At 52.4% G+C, this 21,380-nt stretch overlaps 1 protein-coding gene across 2 annotated transcripts in view; it reads right to left on the reverse strand.

The window, feature by feature from the left end:
* PRKCE (protein kinase C epsilon) overlaps window positions 1-21,380 on the reverse strand; it is a 480,084-nt gene that overhangs the window by 15,060 nt on the left and 443,644 nt on the right. The window contains exons 13-15 of one of the 2 annotated variants that reach the window (XM_036070369.2): window positions 16,051-16,239; window positions 12,036-12,182; window positions 6,720-6,749 (exon numbers count right to left, since the gene is read on the reverse strand). In XM_036070369.2, coding sequence (XP_035926262.1) covers window positions 6,735-6,749; window positions 12,036-12,182; window positions 16,051-16,239 — 351 coding nt within the window. In that variant the 3' untranslated portion in view covers window positions 6,720-6,734. The remainder of the gene's footprint in view (window positions 1-6,719; window positions 6,750-12,035; window positions 12,183-16,050; window positions 16,240-21,380) is intronic. The other variant, XM_078056612.1, reaches the window with a different exon arrangement.

Genomic DNA, 21,380 nt, shown 5'->3' on the forward strand with positions numbered 1-21,380 from the left:
TTAGTTCAAGGGCTGCACAGAAAGAGGCAGGGGGCAGGATCTAGCCTGTGGGCCAGTTCGCCAAGCCCTGCACGAGGGAACAGACTTCAGGGCCTCCGTGAACCTCATAAAATACAAGTACAGGCTGTTGTGCGTATGGAAACATTTTCCTGGAGAGAGTTTACTGTATCGGATTCTTGAAGGGCTGGGATTCTTGATTGCTAAGACCCACAGATTTGAAAGTTTCCCATTGTACAAAGCCTGGATCTCTCCAAGGCATGATAACTCTGGGGAATCCACATAGAGGAGGAAGCCCTGAAAAGCATGCTCAGGACCTGAAATGTCCCCTTTGGCTTAAGTCCCTCGGACCATGGAGGTCCCCAGTATGGACATCCCCAATGGCGTATTCAGTGCTAGGCAGGAAGGCTGAGGCGACCCTATGAAAATGATTGGGGGAAGTCCCCTGGACTCAGACTATGTATCTGAGGCTCTTTCCAGAGGGTTCTTTTAAGACCAGGTGAAGCCATCTTTATCAAAGCTTTAACTCTTTATTCCTTTTAGGGAAGGAGGCGTTTCTGTGCAGCTCTGAAGGGTGGGTGCTTCTACCTGCTCAAACCCTCCCAGCCTGCCACCCTCCTGGGCCTGCCAAGGTCCAGACGTATGCACACCTTTGGCTGTGACTGTTTGACTCGAAAATTTGGTCACAAATGCATAATGTATACATTTCAGCCAAGAGTCATTTTGAGCCACGTGGTTAGGGATAAGTCCTCATCGTCGGTGTGGGGCACACAGGCGCTCGAGGACATTCGGTGTGGAGTTTATAAATGGCCTGGAGGTGCCTCTAAGTGCCCTGTGAATCTTGGCTCCCCGGTGAGGCGGGCAGCATCGTCTACCACTAGCAGTCCCTGGCTCAGGACTGGGACTTGCCAGCTTCCGGTTAATTACACGGATCCTGCAGAGTCCTCAGAGGATGGCAAGGCGCAATACCTTTGCTCAGAAGGTGAGCCCACCAACCTCTCAGATCAGAAATCAGAGTAAAGGAGGGTCCATTTCCCCCTTAAATGCTGTAAAGGACTTCTGAAACCATTCCTGAGGCCACAAGGCCTCCATGCTGCTACTAAAGAGAGGGTCAGTGGGGGAAGGAAATACCCCTTCCTGGGGAACCACCCTCAACCTAGGCTGGTCCCCCTCATATGCCTGGGCTGCCCCGTGCCTCTTTCCTGGGACTCCTCGGAACTAGGGCTAACTAGTGACACACTGGGCGTCTGTCTTGTACTCGTAGAGTTCGCACAGTGCTGGGCACACCTGTTTCTGCAGGTGGAAACGTCATAAAGCTCACGGATGGAGGCTCTTCCAGGTGCTGGGTACTGCACTAAGGGCTTCACCCACCTGATTCATTCCTGCTCACCGCCCCCCAGGGGGGAAGCGGGCCCTGCCACGGCCCCCACTAGAGAGACTGTGTAACAGCTTGCCCAAGGCGCAGCCAAGGACTGAATTCAGGTGTTCTGGCCTCAAGGCCCATGTCCGGACATGGGCCATCCTGCCTCCTGCTGAGAGGCATCAGTGTGTTTGTGCAAGAGCCCGGCACAGGCACCCAGTTCACTGGCTTCCACCAATAGTCTTGTTGCTGTGTTACAAACCAACCAACCAACCAACCAACCCCTGCATTCTTCCCTGTATCCCGCACAGTCCATGAGATCACCATCCCTGCTATGCTTTTTGGGGTCACTTCTTAGACATTAGGAGTGAAGAGGGGCGGAACCCTTCAAAATGTTTTATTATGCCCAACAGCAAGAAATACATTTTGTATATAACCTAGTACACATCCCTTCGTCCCACCAGCCCCAGAAAAGGTTCAGCAAGCTGTACTTTACCTGCATTGCATTCTGTGCTCTAGCCTGATCTTCTTATTCTGTTCTGTTCTATTCTACCTGACCTGACCCGACCCCACCCTACCCTATCCTATTCTTCATTAATTTTTTTTTCTTCTTCACCTGACTCATTGAATGGATTTTTACAACCCACTGCTGGGGAGATCCTGAAGTAGGGTCACGGGGCACCCAGTAGGGGTGTGAGGGACTGACAACGCACAGAAAGCCCAGCGCGGATATCCAGGAATAAACAGCCTTAGGAGGAGAGAGCGCCCTGCGTGCCGCGGCTCGCCCAAGGCCTGAGCGCCCGAGCTGGGCTCTGCAGCGAGCTGGCCCCACGCGGTGGGATGTGTAGCAGCAGGACCCACGCCTCCAGCTGAAAGTGGGCAGGCCCACGGCGGCAAAGCTGGCCCCACTCCGCCTCTCACCGTGGGGCCCTTTTGCACGTAGCATCTACTTCTCAAAGCCGGGTCATTGTTGACAGCCGTTGGGTTTAGTTAATTCTAGGGATACCTTTTTAGTGCCCAAAGAAGCTTTTCTACCTGGTCCTGGCATAAGCCCTGTTCCTCCACTCACCTATCCCACTCCCCCCCTCCCCAATTTATGAAAATGTTCTAGATAGAAATCAGTTCTCTTGGCCGGGATTTATTATTGCTCTGCCTGCTGGCTTTGAAACGGGAACTGTAAACACTCTAATACATGCCTCTCAAGTCAAGATGAGGTCACCACCTCTCTTACCATTCAACAATTTCAGGTTTCTTAATGCAGGATCTTATCACCCCAAATTCCCGGGCATGAACTGGAATAGCTCTTGGGCCATAAAAGGTGAGAAGAGATTTTGGAGATGGAGCTAAGAGAGAAATATTCTCTGGAAAAACAATGCAGACCGACAGGATTCATTCATTCACTCACCCCACGCATATATACTGAGTACTTTCTACGTGCCAGGAGTTACGCTGAGCATCCAGCTGCACATGGAACAGATGAAAATCCCTCCCCTAACAAATTAACCGGAGGTAGCTCATTGTCGGTACTAGCGGATGGACACGTAGGGATTCTCTCTACTTCTATACGTGTCTGAAATTTTCCATGGGAAAAAGTTAAAAATACAATTCTCAAATCTCTAACACATGATGCTGGGTGAGAGAAGTCAGACACAGAAGAGCCCATACTACATGGCTCCATATATATATATATGAAACTCTAGGAGAGACAAATCTACTCTCTGGTGACAGAAAGCAGATCAGGGACTGCCTGGGGCATAGGGCACCTGGGAACTGTTTGGGCTAGTGATATTCTATATATTCACTGTGCTGGTGGTAACATGGGTTCACCCATTTGTGCGAACGCATCAAAATGCACGCTTTACATGGGCAGATTTTATTCTATGTAAATTTTATTATAATAAAGTTGATTTCAAAGAACCTCTAAGCCCTGCCCTCATGGGGCTAGAAGACATTTTAGGGATTACCTAAGTCCCTCATGTTACCAGAAGGGAGCAGAGAAATTCAGTGACTTGCTCCGAGTCTCACAGATACAAACAACAGGGACCAGCACCTGTCCAGCGTTTTCCTCTTAGCTCATTGCCTCTGGTACACAGTGAGGGCTCAATTCTGGAATCTCACATTTCAAGGGGACTGTATTCTGAATCATTTACTGGAACACCCACATCCCAGGTGCCCAGGCCCTATAGCCTGAATCTGCCCTGCCTCCCCAGGAAGACCACCAGTTCTGTGGCTTCCAAACACCGGCCGAGATGCCGGGAGGAGGGGAGGAGGAGTCTGGCCGAAGCCCCAAGTCAAGGTCTGCTTTATTTCCCGAGTCATCACAGATGATAAGCCCCGCCACAGGCTTATCTTCCCATCTCTCTACTTCAGGCAAGTATTGTATCTCACTGCCCTGGCCATTCTCGACCTTCTTCCACACCTAGCAGGGCTCACACACCTGAAATACTCCACTGACATTCAAGCTCTACGTTCCAAGAAACCCCCTTTGGGGGTGGAGTGGGTCCCAGAAGGAAGAAGCCAGGGTCTGAGTGCTGAAGGCCTCCTCACTCTGAAAAGACTGAGGTACATTGTGGAACCACAATGATGTGCCATGTACCCAACGTGTGTCTGTCAAATCCCAGAATCCTAGAATAACACTTGCGTGTCAAGTTTAGGCCAAGTCCAATTCCATTACCATCCTGTCCCCCGCCACAAACAGTGGGGGGTAAACAGGGCACCAATCCCCCTGAGGCAGAGCTCTTTCCCAAGAGCTTCTTTTCTCCAGGAGAGCCAGCTGGGCCCCTGGGGATTCAAGGTCCTGGCCTTGGAGGCCGGTATGGGTGGGGACACTGTCAGCATGCACGGTTTCCCTTGGTGCCTGTACCCTTCAAAGAGCAAATGCTAGCTGGAGGTCTGGAGGCCTTGAGCTCCTCCACAGGGGAGGTTTGAGTTTCCTTCCGCTTTTACTTCGATGCCCAGTCTCCAGCCTCTGACCACTGGCCCTCCCCTCCAGGCTGCCAGATGCTCCGTTACCCTCCTCTGCAAGAGAGGGGCAGGAGGGCACTGCCTTCTACGAGACCGCAGGTGGGAAGGGGCTCGCGAGGCCCACAGAGGCCCTGCTCACTGGCCCGTCCGCGGAGGCCTCTCTTCTGCGTACCACCTCTCCTCCCTGTCCTCTAACCTCAAGAGGCAAACCCCGAAACTCCCTCCCCAAGTCCTGGATTTGACACTATGCTGGTAGTCTCCTCCTACTGCCCGAACTCCTCAAACGGTAACATTAAGGGGATGGTAGGGGATTCTTTTCTTCCTATGTCAACCAATCTTCCCCTCTGTGGCTTCCCAGAGGGCACGAAGTACATGCTCGCTAAATTCCTGCTGAAAATCGCGGATTTGCAGCCTGCCATCCCCCCGCCGCCCCCCCCCAGCCCCCATCCCTTCCCCAGTGGTAGCCGTCTCTCCCTAACGCTTTCTGGCTTTCTCTGCCAAGATCCAGCTCCTCTGGAGAACCTTCCCCCCTTCAGTCACACATAGCCCTGTAGGTCCCATGCTCCCTGGTAGGTTGTGTGTTTCCTCCCATGCCAGTGGAGCGGGGAGGAGATTAAATTCAATATATGCTAGTGTGATGAACCCACGAAGGCAAATCCCAACCTAACAGCTGTGAAGTCATAAATGAAAACTTGGGAACTTATAGACATGCCCAGCCCAGCCCAGGGCTCCAATTCCTCCCCTGGGGTGATGGGTGGGGCACCAATGTGATGTGTAGGTCGAGCCATAGGAATGCTCCTGCAGACACAGTTCTCAGACCGAGAGATCCCTCGTGCAGAGTCAAAGACACCCTGCCGAGGCTGTTTAGCTTAGAAATCCTTGGGAGCCTGACGTGCTCACAGGGCCACGGCCACGGGGTCTCAGGGTCCTGACAGACTGCCGCGGCGTTAGGGCTGGGCGGCTCGGCTGTGCTCAGCAACAAGCCCAACGAGAAAGAAGGCAGGAGGGGTAAGGCGCTGGCCAGCTCACACAGTAAAAGGGGGCCAGACCCTGGGGGGAAACTTGGGGTTCCCCGAAGGGCATTAGAATGGCTAGGGGTGAGTCTCTTGGCTCCCTGTGTGCCGCGCCCCTCCCCAGCCCATCCCAGACCAGGGGCAGGGCCAGAATTAAACCCCAGAAGTTTCTCGGCCAGGCCTCAGATACCCCTCTGCCCTGCGATGGCAGCGTCCCTGACCACATGGTGTCATCCCTCACCTGAACCCCTGGCCTCTCCGGGAACCGTGCCAGGTCCAGGTCCAGGTCCAGCCCCCTTGGTGAGACCCCCAGGGTTTCCAGCACTGTCCGCATCAGCACCGTCCCGGCACTTGCTACATCCCAAGGACTGTGTTGCCCTCCTCACACAATTTGCTTTGCACGCCCCGTCGCCCTTCAGCATAGTCGGTATTACTATCCCCACGCTCTGGATGGGCAGCCTGAGGCTCGGAGAGATGAGACGACTCTCCCAAGATCCTGCAGCCCTAACGGCTACACCGGATTCCGCAGCCTGGCCTCCAACACCGCACGGCCTCCTGCCTTCCTTAGCTCTTGGTTCCTCATCTTGGGATGAGAGGGAGAAGGAGGGGCTTTATCAGGCTTGGGGGGGCGGTGTGAATGGAGAGAGGAACTAAAACTCCTAGAGAGCCACAGCTTTGTCTAATCCTGTGAATAATTTTATGAGTGGCTATTTTTAATCCCCACGTTACGGATAAGGAGGTGGGGCTCAAGGAGGCCAGAGGTCTGGGGGAAGTGAATTCCCAGGCTTCCATGGCTATCTGTGACAGCGCTTTTATTCCAACGCAAGCCTCCCTGTGCTCAGAGCCGGCATCTGTCCCCTGTGCCATGTCACTACCTGGGCAAACAGCCAGAAACAGGTTCCTGGACATGTCCCATGCCCACCGGGCCTGGACCAGTGTCCTGGCTCTTTGTGGGACCTTGCAGCCTCTTGGAGGCTCAGGGCTCTCACTCTGGCACGGACACAGTCCAGGGGGCTGTCCTAACTGACGTCTGTAGGAACTGGCCGGGCCCCGTTCCTGCTCTGCCAGGTGGACGAGGACAGCCTTTAACGGTCTTCATGGTGCACACTATCAGGTGGTCCTCACGCAGGGGGGCTAGCTTTAGGGCAGGGCTCCTCCCTCAGGCTGTGAAGTCGGTGAGGTTGTGAGGGTCTCAAGCCCACTTCCCAGTTTTCTCTCAGCACAGCCCGCTCATGCAGGAGCATGCAGGAAGGGCCTCCCTTGAGGGTCCCGCCATGCAGTGTGGATGGCTGGATGGAAACGGATCATGAGGTTGGAAGGGCCTCCATGTCAGCGGGCCTGAGGGCTCACCTACCTGGACAGACTCCCCATTCTGGAGGCCTTACCTTAAAGAGGGGCATTCACACTGAAGCAAACTTGAAAAGAGAGAACACGTACACAAAGAGAAGTTTACTTGGCCGGCATTTCCCTCATTGCCCTTGGCTTTCACTGAGGAGAGCTACGTTTCTGGGGAGGCAGAGCTCTCCCCCCTCTGCTGGCTTCCCCCGATGCCAGCACCGGAGCCCTGGCAGCCATCGTCTCAGAGCCCAGTGCTTTTTGGGCAAAGGAGGGACACACAGGAGAGAAGCCCGGAGCCCGGAGTGCCTCCAAGACCCGCACGATCAGATGCTGCTGTCCGAGCACACCAAACACATCCCTTCTGCCCGCTACGGCCCCCCGAGGCGGGGAGCCCACTAGGAATGCAAAAGCGGACCGTGCTACATTTACGGGCTCCTGGGTGATGCCGCCACCTCGGAACGGAATCCCCAGTGGGACGCGCAAACGGATTCTACGCTGGGAGATTTTCCCCAGCACCAGAGGTCTGGGCTCCCGCCTCACTGGCTTCTCGGTTCCCCCACCCGCCCGCTGCTGGGGGTGGGGTGGGGGGCCTGCCGCCCACCCTGTGTGCCCCTGCTCTGACGCAGGCCACCTCCAGATGCAGGTGAGTACACGATGGCACAAAGTCTTTGGTCTGGCGTCGATGGCACATCGCTTGTGCAAAGTCGGAATCCGTGGGTGGCGAGGGGGCCAACAGGAGGAATATAAAAGGGAAAGGGAAGGAGGGAGAGTATACAAGAATGCTGGCGGGATGAATGAGAGGAAATCTCCCCACTGAAGCAGGGGCCACTGCAAAATGTCCTACAGTGGGGGTGAGTGCAAAGGGGGCGTAAATGCAAAGGCGGGCCACCCCGTCGGACTGACAGCTGGTGAGGCAGGGCAGGGGTTAGTCAGGGAGGCTCAGGCGCCAGGGAGCAGAAATCTCAGCCTAGCAAACATCTCAAGAAGGTAAAGGCCTGGAGGGAAGAGCAGCCACTCAAGGTACACCAGGGAACTGGACCAGAGGCCAGAAGCCAGAGGCCAACTACAAATCTGGACAATCTTGCTGGTCAGATCTTCGGAGGGGCGAGGCTTCCTACAGAGAGGATGGAAACCAGGCCCGGGAACTTGCCGTATTGTCAGCCCCTGTGGGGGTGATCGAGACACCCCAGGCTTCAGCTGAGCCAGCCTGGGCAGCGTGCAGGTGGGCTTGCTTTCCCACCGCAGGCTCCGCCATGGAGGAGCTCCAACCATGCCGCAGGACTGGGAAGAGTCAGGAGCTCCAGAAACTATAGCACTATGTCTTGGCTCTTCTTAAGCCTGGACTGGATGACATGACTTCGCCCAGCCTCACCTCCAGCACCTCCCACCAGACAAAACCAATTCCCTCCTGAATCAGACAGGCAGGACCCTGCCCAAGTCCTTAGACTCGGTATGTCCAGCTAATTCAGCGGGGTCGTCGCTCTCCAGCTGTTTTCTCGGGGGGGGGGGGTGGCATTTTGGTGTGATGTCAACAGGACACAGGTAGGGAGCAAATGGAGCAAGCCCAAGATGAAGGAGCCCCAGAGTTCCCTCAGGGCCCCAGGTCTTTGACTGAATGCCCTGGGGATTTTTAGCACGATGAGACTGGGGGCGGGGGGTGGTGGTGGTGTGTGCATCTGGTTCCACTGCCTTCTAAAGCACACGCCCCATGTCTTCTTGAGCCCACCCCCAAATCGCAAGGCTGGTGATGTTGCTCACATACTTGTCCTCTCCTTTCTCAAGGAGTCTGTCCCTAAGATCCAAGAACCTCCCCCTATCCCTGGTGGCTTACAACCCACTATCCTGTCCACATCTTCCCAATGCCAGGCTCCAAACCCGCTTTCCTTCCTCCCTCTGTCAAAACCTTTCCTTCCCAGCTCGCCTCAAAAGGCATCTGATGTTCCCTAAAACTATGGGACACCTTCAGCCCAAGGACAGCCTGTCTTGTGATGGAACCCTTGCCCTGTAAACAGGGGACAACTTCTGGGGGACATACTTTAGCCCCCCATGTCTCTCCAGTGACCTCTCATGGGTTGTACCTGTTCTGCCTGTGGGTACCTGGCCCTGTGTATGAAGGGTAGCCATCCCCACTGCTGGTATCCGAGACAGTGGGTACTCGTACCCCAGGGTTAATCCTGAGTTAGTAAGAGGTGGGCGGTGGTTTATAAAAACCTTGCGTGAGTTCCACAGGGGTCCTGTGAGGCTTTCAGTATGTTCTTCACTGTGGTGGGCTTTAATTCAACTTAAAATTCATTTCTGCCGTATACAAGCCCATGGAGGATGCAAGGTGGTACCATCAACATTCTTCAGAAAAGAGCTTTCAACTTAGGGACAGACTCGGGACATCTTTCCCACCTGCTAATGAGATGTAGACTGGTCTTTTCTTTCCTGTTTTGATACTTCTCCAGAGAGAAATCTCTAGGATATAAATGCGGTCAGATACTTAAATAACTTGAACACAACTTTAAAGACCTGTAGCTGAGAACTCTGTAAGGATCAACAGTATTCGGCTCGAAATGTGCCTAGAAACGTCTCTTGCAAGATGCAAGTTTCCCTTCTTATCCTTCCTTCAGATGTTCCAACTCTCTCTTCCAAATGGAATTCAAACCAGCCGGATAAATGCCCTTCCCCCGACCCCCAACAGTGTCCAGGATAACTCTGGAGGTCTGGGGGGTCGAGTAGGAACATGCACAGAAGGTGATGTGTGAAGCAAGGATGAAATCAGTCTTTGGGAATGCAGATTCAGGTGGACATCGTTGGGAGCTCCTGGATGGCCCCTGTCCTTACTCTTTGCCATCCTCCCAGGGGATGGGCACACCCCAGGAAGCCTAGAGCCCCTGAACAAAGCAAGCAAGCAGAGTCCTGCCCTCTGGTTCCAGGCTGGGGGCTTGCAAGAGGCCCAAGGGAGGGAAGCATGGGTCCCTTGTGACTCTGGGTGGAGATGGAGTCCCACCTGGCCTCCAGGTGAGTTTGACCCCCTCATGCAGGGATGTACTTCTACTGCTGGTTCGCCGGGCACCCACCCTGGTCCACAGGAGCACCTGCACTCCCAGTAGCCATTCCTGTCTGTCCCAGCCGGCTGAGGCCTGCCCACTGCCCACCAATGGACTGGGTCACGGGTTGGCTTCCTGAGTCTCTCTTTCCTTTTCCTCTCCTTCCTCCATGTCTGGCTCCTTCTCCATCCTGCAGGCCCACAGAAACCTCACAGTAGTTCTTCACGCCCTTCTCTCACTCTGGGGAAGCCAGCTACAGCTCAAAGGGTCACTTCTCTTAGGTTTGCCCTTTCATTGGCTCAGAGTTCAGACATAGCATGGCAGCCCGGTGAGGAATCCCTGGTATTGCTAGGCCTTGGGGAAGGGCTTCTAGAGACAGGAGCTTCACGGGGCCCCTGAAATCTCAAAGCACTCTCCTCTGCTGGATTTGAGTATTGTTCTGCCATCTGTTCACCCCAAAGAGAGACTCTTCTCCATGAATCCATACTTTAAAACTTCTTTGGGCCTTTTATTGTCAAGATCTTCTCTAATTCCCTGCTTCCCTGTGGCTTCTCAGCACACCCCAGACCCACTCTCCCCCCTTCACACCCCCAGGCTTGCCCTGTCCTCTGGCCCCATGCCCCCAGGAGGGGCTGCCCCTCTAGTCCAGCCCGGCCCTCTGCAAGCCTAGCTTTGAGTCATGTAAGTCATTTTGCACACCTCCACTGGCTGATTGGTCCTATTGGTCGGGCCTGGATTTGCTACTTAGCCCTACTTCCCACTTTGCTTTGGGTTAATTACCTTAGACTAAACCCACACTAACATTGGACCCTCATATCTGAGTCTTTAGTTTTCCCCTCCTTCTCCACCTGACCTCTGATTTCCTACTTCGCCTCACTTTTTCCAGGACACGGTTAAACTTGTCCTTGAAGACTACTCACAGAGACCCTCCGGGTGAAGGGGTGGGGGCAGCCTTGGAGCAGGCCGTCATGTGCAGTGTGCCCTGCCCAGAGCCGCAGTAGGCCCCAGAGCCGAGGGGGAGACAGACGGGCAGGGGCGGAGGTGATGTTACCAAAGAGAGAAGGTGAACCTAAATCTAGCCTGTGCCAAGCTGTGTGCCAGCCAGCAAAACTCATCAAAACCGAAGGAGGAAGCAAATGAGGAACGGTGACCCGACCAAGCATCCAGGGCCAGTCAACCTTCCATGTTCTAATCTGGCCGAGGCGTGCACCATGCCTTCAGCTGAGAGTTGCCTCCTCCTTGGGACATTTCTGAGAATCCCAGCACTATCCGTAATCGCTCCCCAGAAAACCTCCTGGAATAGAATGGAATTCCTCATGGAGGATTCACAAAGCAGAGGAGGGTCTTTCCTGTACTTGGAAGTGAGGGAGGACCGCCTGACAGAATGTGGGGTGGCTGAGGGTTGACTGGATGACTTCGGGTTTTTTCCCGCCCAGGACCCCAGCCCCACCGCTCTGGGGCTCCTGCCCTGTAATTTCCTCATGTTACATATTCCCTGTGCTCCCAGTGGACTAGCCCAGCTGGCGCCCCAATTTTCAGCCTGGATGATTGCCTCATCGGGCGACACGCCAACAGACTTAAGATATGCCCCCTGAACAGGCAGGCACACACACTTGAAGGACGGCACTGCCAACACTCTCGCCTCCAGCAGGAGGTCACGGCCAGCACATGGCCTCTGCCCTCTGATTCCTCTTTCCAGCCGCCGAGCTTCAACAACACTTTACTGCAGCCCCCGGGACAGGCATCACCGCCACGGGCCTGAGAAGCTGCACGGAGGTGTGGGCTGGGGCTGGAGAGGGCTTGGCAGGGACGGCCCAGCCGAGCAGGTGTGGGAGCTCTCCACAGACCGCCTCTCACAGGCTCGGCCCCCCAGGCTCGGCGCAGCACGGCCCTCCCCCAGGTGTTGGGCCCCGGGCCTTACCTTCGCACTCTGCGCTAGGGCCACATCCTGACTCTGACTGTGGCTCTTACTGAATGGGTTCCTTTAAGTTGACTCAGTTATAAAGCAGACCCGTTCATTTATAAAGAGACCGTGTATCTCTACCATATGCAGAATGTAGCATTTGTGAAAGCCATAGATGGATCTCTGTTAAAATTAAAAAGTCTTCTTCTGTGTCCCATGTAAACCACCATCTTGGATACGGCTCTAGGTTATGTATTTTTGACAGTAAACTCTTAGGGCCTTGGAAGGCCCTTTCGGCGGTGGGCGGGGGGCGGGGGGTGCTGGCTACCACCTGCCCTTGTCATTTGGGCTGTGAGAGTGCCCCAGACCACTCTGTCTACGCGCCCAGGCCCGACCCATGTGTGGAATGAGCTCCGGGCCCTACTTACAATTCGAGGTTTGAAGGGCGGCTTGATCTTCTTCTGCTCCAGGAGTACCCAGTCGATCTCCTTGAAGAACGGGTGCTGCTTGATGGCGTCCTCACCGTTCTGGGCCGCCACACAGCCCAGGCGCTTGTGTGGGTTCTTGGTCATGAACTGTGGGAAGGAGGACAGGACGGAATTAGTGACAAAGACCTGGCAGGGACAGGCTTCGAGGGAAAGATGGAAGCCAGGAGGGCAAGGTCTTCAGCACCCTCTCCCAAGCCTGTTTCCTGCACTTCTGGGACCCCCCCCCAGGGTCCTCTTTCAATCTTGTCTAGAACTTACTATGTGTCAGCGCCATTCTAAACATAGCAAACATTAACTCATTTCATCCAAATGCGAGCCTCTGAGGTCTATTATTGTCCCTATTTTATAAGTGAGGTAGTTGAGGCACAGAGAGGTTAATTAACTCGGCCAAGGTCAAACAGCCAACAAAGTACCATGCTGGGAGTAGGAGCTTGGGCTGTTACTAACTCCCTGATTCTCTTCAGATTCTCGAGTCTTCTCATCAGAGAGACTAGGGTCTGATAAATTCATTTACACTGAGGTCCTTGCTGAGGGAAGGAAAGAGGAACAGATATTCATGCTAAGGTAAATTATCAAAGGCACCTCCTGCTTCTCCTTTTCCTGGCCCCGGGGCCCTTTTTTTTTTTTTTTAATTTGAATTTGTAATCTCTAGCATACAATACCCATGTAGATCAACTGATAAAAAAAAAAAAAACAAGAAAAGGAAAAGCTTATGGTTTCTCAATGTTTGTCTGTAAAAACCACATTGATATGTTTTATATTTGTTGGCTGACGTCTTGTGAGAAGAACCTCTGGCTTGGGGGCATCTTCCCGAGATGTAAAAATCTGTAGCCCTCATATTTCCCCACACACCCAGGTGAGCTTATTCCTATTAAGTGAGTCAGTTCTGATGGCAACTAATCTGAGTAGATGTGTACCAAATAACCTTGAAAAAAAAAAATCCACTGATAGGTGGAAATATTTCTGATAGCCACCCAAAATAGAGGCAGGGGTGTGTATGTGTGCGTTTGTGCTAGAGACGACAGTTACATTTCACAGGGTGAAGGCTGAGCGTCTGTATTTAAATAAAGGAATTTAAGAGGACCAACCATAATCCAAAGGAAGAACTCTATACTGATACAATTTCAGGCTTCATTAGCAAGGGAGATTTTCTTGGGCAGGGAGCGTCTCCTACTGACACTTGCCTGGTGCTCCTGAAGCCAAAGCACGTGGACACACCGCTGGGAGAGCGACAGGTAAGAGACTGAAGGGGTGGTGGGCAGATCCGAGGTAGAATGGTACCAACGCACACTTCACCTTCGTAAATCTAGAAGTCAGCAGAGGCTACCCTGCTTCAACACTCTTGATTCCTACTGCCCGCAGGATAAAGTCCATAGACTTTGGCACACAGAAACTTCTCAGTCTGAACCCAGTCTACCGTGGCTGGCCTTTAGTATCCTTTATTCCCCTGGCTGAATGCCCCTGTCCAGTCCCTACGTACCCTCTAAGAACCAGTCAAAATGCTGCCTCCTCTGTGAAGCCTCCCCAGATTCCCTGCTGTGTAGGTACCTGGGACCTCATGTTTCTTGTTTATTTAAATTATAATTTGCCTAAACTTCTCTTTCCCTTGGTGAGCTCTAGGATATAGGAATCAGTCCTATCTTCTCAGTACCTGGTTCAGTGCCTGGCTTCTATTGTGCACTCAGAACATTTAAATGACTCAGTGCAGGGCTGAATGCTGGGCCTCAGAGCACAGTGCTGAGGAAGGAAGGCACTAAGACCAGCACTTACTGTTGCACAGGTTTGGCACTGCATAACTCTATGATGTAAATGATCTTCTCTAGGGTTCTGCGCCACTTTCGTGGTTGTGCAGAGTTCTGCACCACTTTCATGTAGGTAGCAGCCCTCAGAGACACAGCTCAGTGGCCAGAGTCATGGAAAACCTGGCCTGGCCCGAGAATCAAGGGACAATGTGAGGAAGTAAAGTGTTCCAAGGCCAAGGGAGTAAAGACTCGTCCTTACTTCCTTAGCTCTTCCTGCCCTTCCACTTCTGGGAGAGGAAGTATCAGGGCTACTGATAAACATACAGGTTTTAACATCTCAGGAAGCTGCTCCTGAGTCAGAAGCTCTTCTCGCAGGGAAGATGCCTTCTCCCAGAGACTTTGCCCTCACCAACCAGCCGACACAGGCATGATCTCTAGCTTCTGAATCTCTGTAGGTCGAAGTTTCTCAACCTCTGTGCTAATGACATTTTGCACTGGATACTTTGTTGTGGGAATTGTCCTGGGCATTGTAGGATGTTTAGCAATGTCCCTGGGCTCCACCCACTAGATGCCAGCAGCAGCCCCCCTCCCAGTTGTGGTGGCGAAAGCATCTCCAGACATTGCCAAATATCTCCTGGGGCAGGGGTGGGAGGGCAAAAAATCACACCTTGTTGAGAAACACCGCTCTGGGTCATCCAAAAATGAAAGGGCCTCGCTGGGGTGCTGGCAGGGGGCTCATCGGTTTGTGGGGCTGGCGTTCAGGGCCCCGGGCAAGCGAGCAGCTCTGCTGGGCTGGTGTTCTGGCCCCTTCGGGTGCTGCCTGCGGGTTTCTCCTTAGCCGGCACCTGACACAGCACCTCGTGCATACTTGATGCTCACTGCTTTGCACGAGATGAGTGAATATATATTCTCTATTTGCTTCTCAGCTGTGACTATGTGTGGATGTATTTTTTTATTTATTTTTGCCTGCTGGACGATGGCTGTTATATTCGCCAATGCTTACTTGGCACGAGGCATGATGCCCCACACATGGGAAACCCTCAAAAAACAGCCGGTTGTTGAATTATTGATGGGGAGGGGGAGGGAGACAAAGGGAAATGGATGAGGTGAGGGAAAGAAGGAAGGGGAAGAAAGCAAGAGCCGCAGGAGAGAACAGCATGCTCTGATGTGGCACTTTCCAAAATGTGGCACGTGTGCGCCCAGACACCGACAGAACGATGTGAGGTCTTTTTGCCATTTTCCTATGATGATCGATGTTACTTATTTACGGTAAATGATACTGGTTTTCTGTTTATGACAGCGATATAAAATTTCTTGGTAAAAAACCTAGAATTAGGTAAATATCGGTAGTTGACTGAAGGAACAAGTAAATCGCAGTTGAGAAGGTACTTGGATACGGAAAACCTGGTGAATGTGATGTGCCAGGTACTGAACTCTGCCGCACTCTAATGGGCGACAGAAGCCAGGACTGGAAGTCAAAGTTCTTAGGCTGTCACCTCGGTCCCGCCTCAACCCAGCAGGTCAACTGCTCTGCTTACCTTCCCTGCACCCCGGCTTCCACAGCTTTCCAAGGCGGACAGGGAACTTCACTTACTTGCCCTCATCTGAGTGGCTTACGTCGCAGAAACAGCCGTGCTGGGCAAGTGCTAAGCATCTCACATGTGCGGGATTATCTGCAGGGCTGGGGACCATCTCTCTATCATGTCTGAATCCAGCACGGCTGCACAGGTCTTGAGCGGGCACTTCTTTTCTCATCAGCTCTTCAGCCACAGAGATGCTGTCATGGACACAGGTGCGCAGTGACCACCTCCCTCCTGCCCATCACAGGCTCCAGTGGAAGGAGATAGGCTTGGGTGGCAGGGGAGGAGGCAGGGTCCAAGGCCCGGCGTACATGTGGCAGAAATGACGCCGGCACAGTCTGGGTTGGTTGTGCTCCCTGTGGAACTCAGGAGCACACAGACACGCGCAGAGCTCCCTCTCAAGAGACACAAACGTGTCCCAGTCCCGCAGAAAGCAATTCGTGCCTCAACTCCCCGCTGTGACTGCCTGCAAGGCCTCTCATTCGGCAGCAGAGGTGGGACGGCAGAGAGGAGGGGAGGAAGGGAGAGAGGAGTCCTCAGGAACCACAAAGGGATGACAGGGACAGAGGGCGAAGAGGGCGAAGAGGGCGAGAGGTCAGGGGAGCAGCGGCGTGGGGGAGGGCAAGGACTCACAGCTTTCAGGATGCTGACGGCCTCCTTGCTGAGCCAGACCGGGTAGAGCACGTCATCGTGGAGGATGGACTCGAACAGGTCGTCCTCATTGTCGGCCTCGAAGGGGGGCTGCCCAGCCATCATCTCGTACATCAGCACCCCCAGGGCCCACCAGTCCACAGAGGGGCCGTACTCCAACTCCTGCAGGATCTGTTGGGGAAGCGGGCAAGGTCAGGGACCACCACGGACGCCTGCCCACAGCCTCCCTGTGCTGTGGGAACTGCATCTTCATTTCCAGCTTGCTCCTCGGCACAGCGGAGCCCTGGCTCATAAAACTGAGGTTCGGAAATCAGCAAATTGAGGGAAAACTGAGTTTGGGAGGCACTATGCTGGGGCCTAACTATCAACTGTCCAAAGTCAACACCGACAGTCTGTCCTCCCGTGGGAATAAATCGCTGTCTCTTTGTTTCAGCAGATGAAGTTCCTGACTTGCACTTAGGACCATATAAAAATACATGCGTGTTTTTGACACAAAAATCAGGGTCAGAGGAGCAAGACGCAGGCTAAGGGAGACACGAGCAAGCTGTAAGTGACTGAGAGCAAAAGAGGACCCTCTCACACTGAGTGGGAAGGTGAGCAGAGTCTCAGTCTTCTTTAAATTGTGACAATGTTGAATTTGCCTGAGCCCTATGTTTTTGGAAAAGAAACTATAGTTAATAAATCTCCCCATCCTTTTGTGTTCTAACCACAAAGGATGCCTATGCTTTTGGATATTCCAGGAAAAGACCCACCTCCAATGTTCATCACGACTCCCACAAAACTCGTTGATGAATCCCTTGTGTACCTGCCTCCATAAGGCTCAGGCCCCTTCATTTTTTCTGCGGCATTCCTCACTAATGAGCAGAACCTTCTCCCTAGTGCGATAGCCCCAGTCAAGTCATCTCCTTGATTATCCAGTGTGCTTTGTCTTTGTCACGGGTCACTTTTCTTACCTATACTCTCAGTCTCTCTTGCTTCTTTTCTTCTCACCGAAGGAGAAGTCAAATTCATTTATGCTAAATGCATGTGCGACACATGGCTGCAGGATACTCTGTTGCCATCAGCTTCCTGCACAATGATGTGCGGGGACCGCAGTTTTACGAACTGAGTCATAATTTCAATGTCTGGGAGGAATGCTACCTAAAGAAGCTGCAGAACCTTCTGAAAAGCCAGTAATGGTCCCCAATCCTATTTTTTCTGGAGCCCTGGCCATGTGTTACAGTGGCTGAGACAGAAGACACCCCAGGGTGTTTCTATTCCATCCCAAGTTTGGGGCTATGTTTTTCCGGGTGATCTTGAGCCATTCACTTGACTTTCTCATCACATGAAGCTCAGATTCTCAGTTTAGCCTCCTAAGATTAGCTAACGTGGAAGATTTTGAAAGCATGTTGCAAACTACAAAACTCTATATAATCGCAAGTTGGTATGAAATCCAAGTTTTCTTCTGTTAGGTTTGGTCTCCACGTCTAGAGAGCATGCAGCAGGTCAAGGATATATGTTTGGCTCAGAGTAGAAATAAATGCTGAGCTGGCCCCACTGCTAAGGAAGGGTTTGTGAAGTGAGATCCCCATCCCATAATTATTTTCTCCTTTTGTCAGAGCCAGATTAGGCATGGTGCTGCCCACAAACACACAGATGAGATGGCCTCTCCGGGTTACTCTCAGCTCTGTAATTCTATGAAGAATTCCAAAAAGTGAAGGTGAGAGAGGACCAGCATGGCTGGGGTGCATGTAAAGGGGTGTCCATCCAGAACTTTACCCCAAATGGCAAAAGGCCATGCACAGTGACTTCAGCTTGCGGGACACCCCAGGCAGGTAACTTCTCAGGTAACCTGTTTGGAACGAGGCTCCAGCTCAGTTCTCAGATTTCAGGATGGCCAGGGAAGAGAAGGCTGAATGGGAGTGCTGGGGCTTTTGCTGGTCTCCTCAAAACACCATTCTAGAGACCACAGACTACAGGCTGCCTGGGATTAAGTAAAAAGACTTAGGTAGAGGGTGCCTGGGTGGCTCAGTTGGTTAAGCGTCTGCCTTCAGCCCAGGTCATGATCCCAGGGTCCTGGAATTGAGCCCCGAATCAGGCTCCCTGCTCAGCGGGGAGTCTGCTTGTCCCTCTGCCTGCTCATTCTCTCTCTCTCTCTCTCTCTCTCAAGTAAATAAATAAAATCCTTAAAAAAAAAAAAGACTTAGGTGGAATTATTTTGAAAACAGTAAAAACACGCATGTTTTAGGAATCCTTTGAATTTAGAATGAAAAGAAATGTAAGCAAACACAGCCAACTTTGAGTTATTTGGGGCTGGCAATCTGTCTGGTGAGAACCTTTGGTCTCTTAGCCCAGTGGTCCACACACGGTATCGGAAAGGTCAGAGCTACAGGCTCTGCTGTCCTGAGAAGCCAGTAAATGCTGCTCGGTTCCAAAGTCAAAGCCAAAGTCAGTGGCTCCTTCAATCATGAAAGATCTAGCGCCCCACCCGGCTCACCATGGCACTGCTGATTTCAAGGGCATGGTTATCATGCATCTCCTCCAGAAAGCTCTCCCGAATTTCCCCAGCTTTTCTCGTCTCTTCTGACAGATCCTAAGACCCTTTCCTGTCCCTAAGAACTGCAGGCACTTTCCATATAAACCGTGATTTTAGTTATTTTTTCATGGTCAGTTGTTTCCCCTGGGCATCTCTAAGCCAGCAAGGGGAGGGGCTCTAGCATGCTTCTGAGCCCTCCACCGTGACCAGGCCAATTCCAGCGCTTGGGAGACTGGTGGCCATGTGTGCCCACCGTGTGTGTCTCGCTGGGTGCGCACCCTTCTCTCTGGGTTCAGACGGCTAGGAATGCTGGGGTGGCCACCCTCCAGCCTCCAGGAGGTGGCAGATCTGGGTCCTGTGCCTCCACAGGGTGGCGGGGAGGTGACCTCCAGGTGGCCTATGTGTGCTCAGACAGGATGGCTCTGCAGAAACCACAGAGCAGCCCTGCCCACCCTTCCCCAGGCCCACTCCAGAGCCTTCCCATTTTGGGCGGCCTCTTTCATAAAATTCCTTTGGGGCTGGGCCCTAATTTTCTGCTTCTTAACCGGCCTGTCAGCAACGGAGCAGTGAGAAGGGCAAGGCTTCACATGCCATGGGAGGGCACGGGTGTGGTGGCTACCCCCTCGAGTGGCTCAGAGCTGAGGTAGAAGGGCAAGGATCAGGCCCAGTGGTGCCAGTCATACCCAGGGCTGGCTGCCATTTCCTGGGCAGCAGGCGCTGGGCATGTGGAAAGGAGAAAGGGTGCAGCGGGGGCTAGCCCAGGGTGCATGGTAGGACGAGAAGTGTTGGGGAAGAGCTAGGACCTCATTAGGTGTCTGTGGTTTCAGGGTTAACCAGGGGCCTCACAGCCCCTCCTATCTGAATAGAGGCTTATGGTTTCTCAAGAATTTCCATGCTCTAATCTCATTAGACTCTCAAAACAGCTTGATGAGGTAGGTAGGGCATGAAGTGCTCTTCCCATTTGAAAGATGAGGAAGCTGAGGGTCTAAAACACTTCTGTGACTTGGTCAAGGTCACATGGGGGCACCAGTGGTCCAGTCTAGCCTGGAATCTCAACTCTCAGGACTGTGCTTTTCCCACCCCCACCCCCCCACCCTCCAGACAAGTCGGCAACAGTGATGATAACGACCCAGTGCTCGCTGTGGGCCAGGTACTGTGCTAAATGCTTCGGAGGCATAATTTTATTTTATCTCCCCAATAGCCCTTGATAAAAGTAGCAATAGCTTTATTAGCTATAATTCGCCTACAGTAAGACCAGGATTGCTCGCCATTTCGCATGTAGTGGTGATTCTGCATTGTGGGCACAAGGAAGGAATGGGAAGGAAGAGTGTCTGTGCCTCATTATAAACAGAGAGATCAGCACTGTTCATTGTGACTCGCGTCAATGGACTGCCTGTCATGAAAGCTGTGTGGATGTTTTGTTCATCATAAAGTGACTGTTTGCCTTGGGCTGGGTCCTTAACTACTCTGCTGTCCTGTTAACCCTTTGACTCCTTACAGAGGACTGGAACCAGGCATTCTGTTGAGAAGGAATGAATGAGGAAGACGGTAAAAAAGCAGGTCCCAACTGAGGGCCCTCGCTTTTACCGATTTCTCCTTGAAGATTAAATTCCTAGTGTTCCTGCTAAGGAAGACTGATTGAAATCTCTGCTTTCAGATCTCTTAGAAGGTAAAGGTTCTAAAAGGAGCTCAACTATACTTACCATCCTCATGCCTCTCCTCGGGCCCCCCATGTCTTGTCTGGTCTGTGAAAAGTCTCTTAACTGTCCTTCCCGCACTCTCTGCCTTCTGCACCAGATTGCTGTTGTCTGTCTTCTTTCTGGGACAGGTCTGAGAGACCCAGACACTGTCCACCGGAAAACTCTCAGTGGGTCTACAGATCCTCTAGGATAAAGGCCACTTCCCTTGGTCCTCTTTCCTAATTTTATTCATTACTATGAGCATTAAGAACTCCTCTGTTCTACCTATACTATTTTCCTTCCCTGAATGAAGGCCAAGGATATTCTCATCCGTTCGTCTTTGCTCACATTGAGTGTCACAAGTTCAAATTCATTTGTTCATTCAAAAAACCATTACTAAGAGCCTGATCTGTGTGCGGGATCCTGGGAGTACTCAGAAAAGACACAGCGCCTGCCCTAAAGGATTCAGAGCCCAGGAATACTGAACCTCCTGTGCGGCCCTGCCCCCCACCCCAATCCCCTGGTTGTTTTCAGGAATGCTTCCCACACCTACCACCAAAGGAAATCCTGCTGATTCTCGACAACTCAGTTCATCTACTGGGTGTTCCAAGAAGCCTTCCCTTATCCCTGAGGATACCATCTTGTCTTTTATATCTATTTATTCTGCTTAATTAGCTGTTTACTTAGAGCCCACTGCCTCTACACCAGAAGCTCTTTTAGGAGAGTGAGGAGTGCTTAGTCAGTTCTTCATCCCCACATTGCTTTGTGTCTGGCAGGTGCTCAAACAATGCCAACTGAAAGGAAACGTAATCGGAATGCGCTAACGAACACCTACGCACCATGGGCAGTGCTTACGGGGGTGTTGGTATCTCCTTCCCATCTTACATGGTCAGAACCCTCAAGGCCATTTTTATTCAGCATCTATGATATCTGAATCATATCACACAAGGTATCTCTCAGCCTAGGCAAGACTGACTTGAGAAACTCAAGGCCAATAAGCACTTTATGATGAACAAAACATCCAAACAACTTCACGAAAGGCAGCCCGTCGGTCAGGTTCCCAATGAACATCTCTGATCTACATTTATAACAAGGCATGCTTTCCTCTTCCTGCTCGA

This window comes from Halichoerus grypus, chromosome 10 (assembly GCF_964656455.1).
Source record: "Halichoerus grypus chromosome 10, mHalGry1.hap1.1, whole genome shotgun sequence".
In the NCBI taxonomy this organism is placed as follows: domain Eukaryota; kingdom Metazoa; phylum Chordata; class Mammalia; order Carnivora; family Phocidae; genus Halichoerus; species Halichoerus grypus.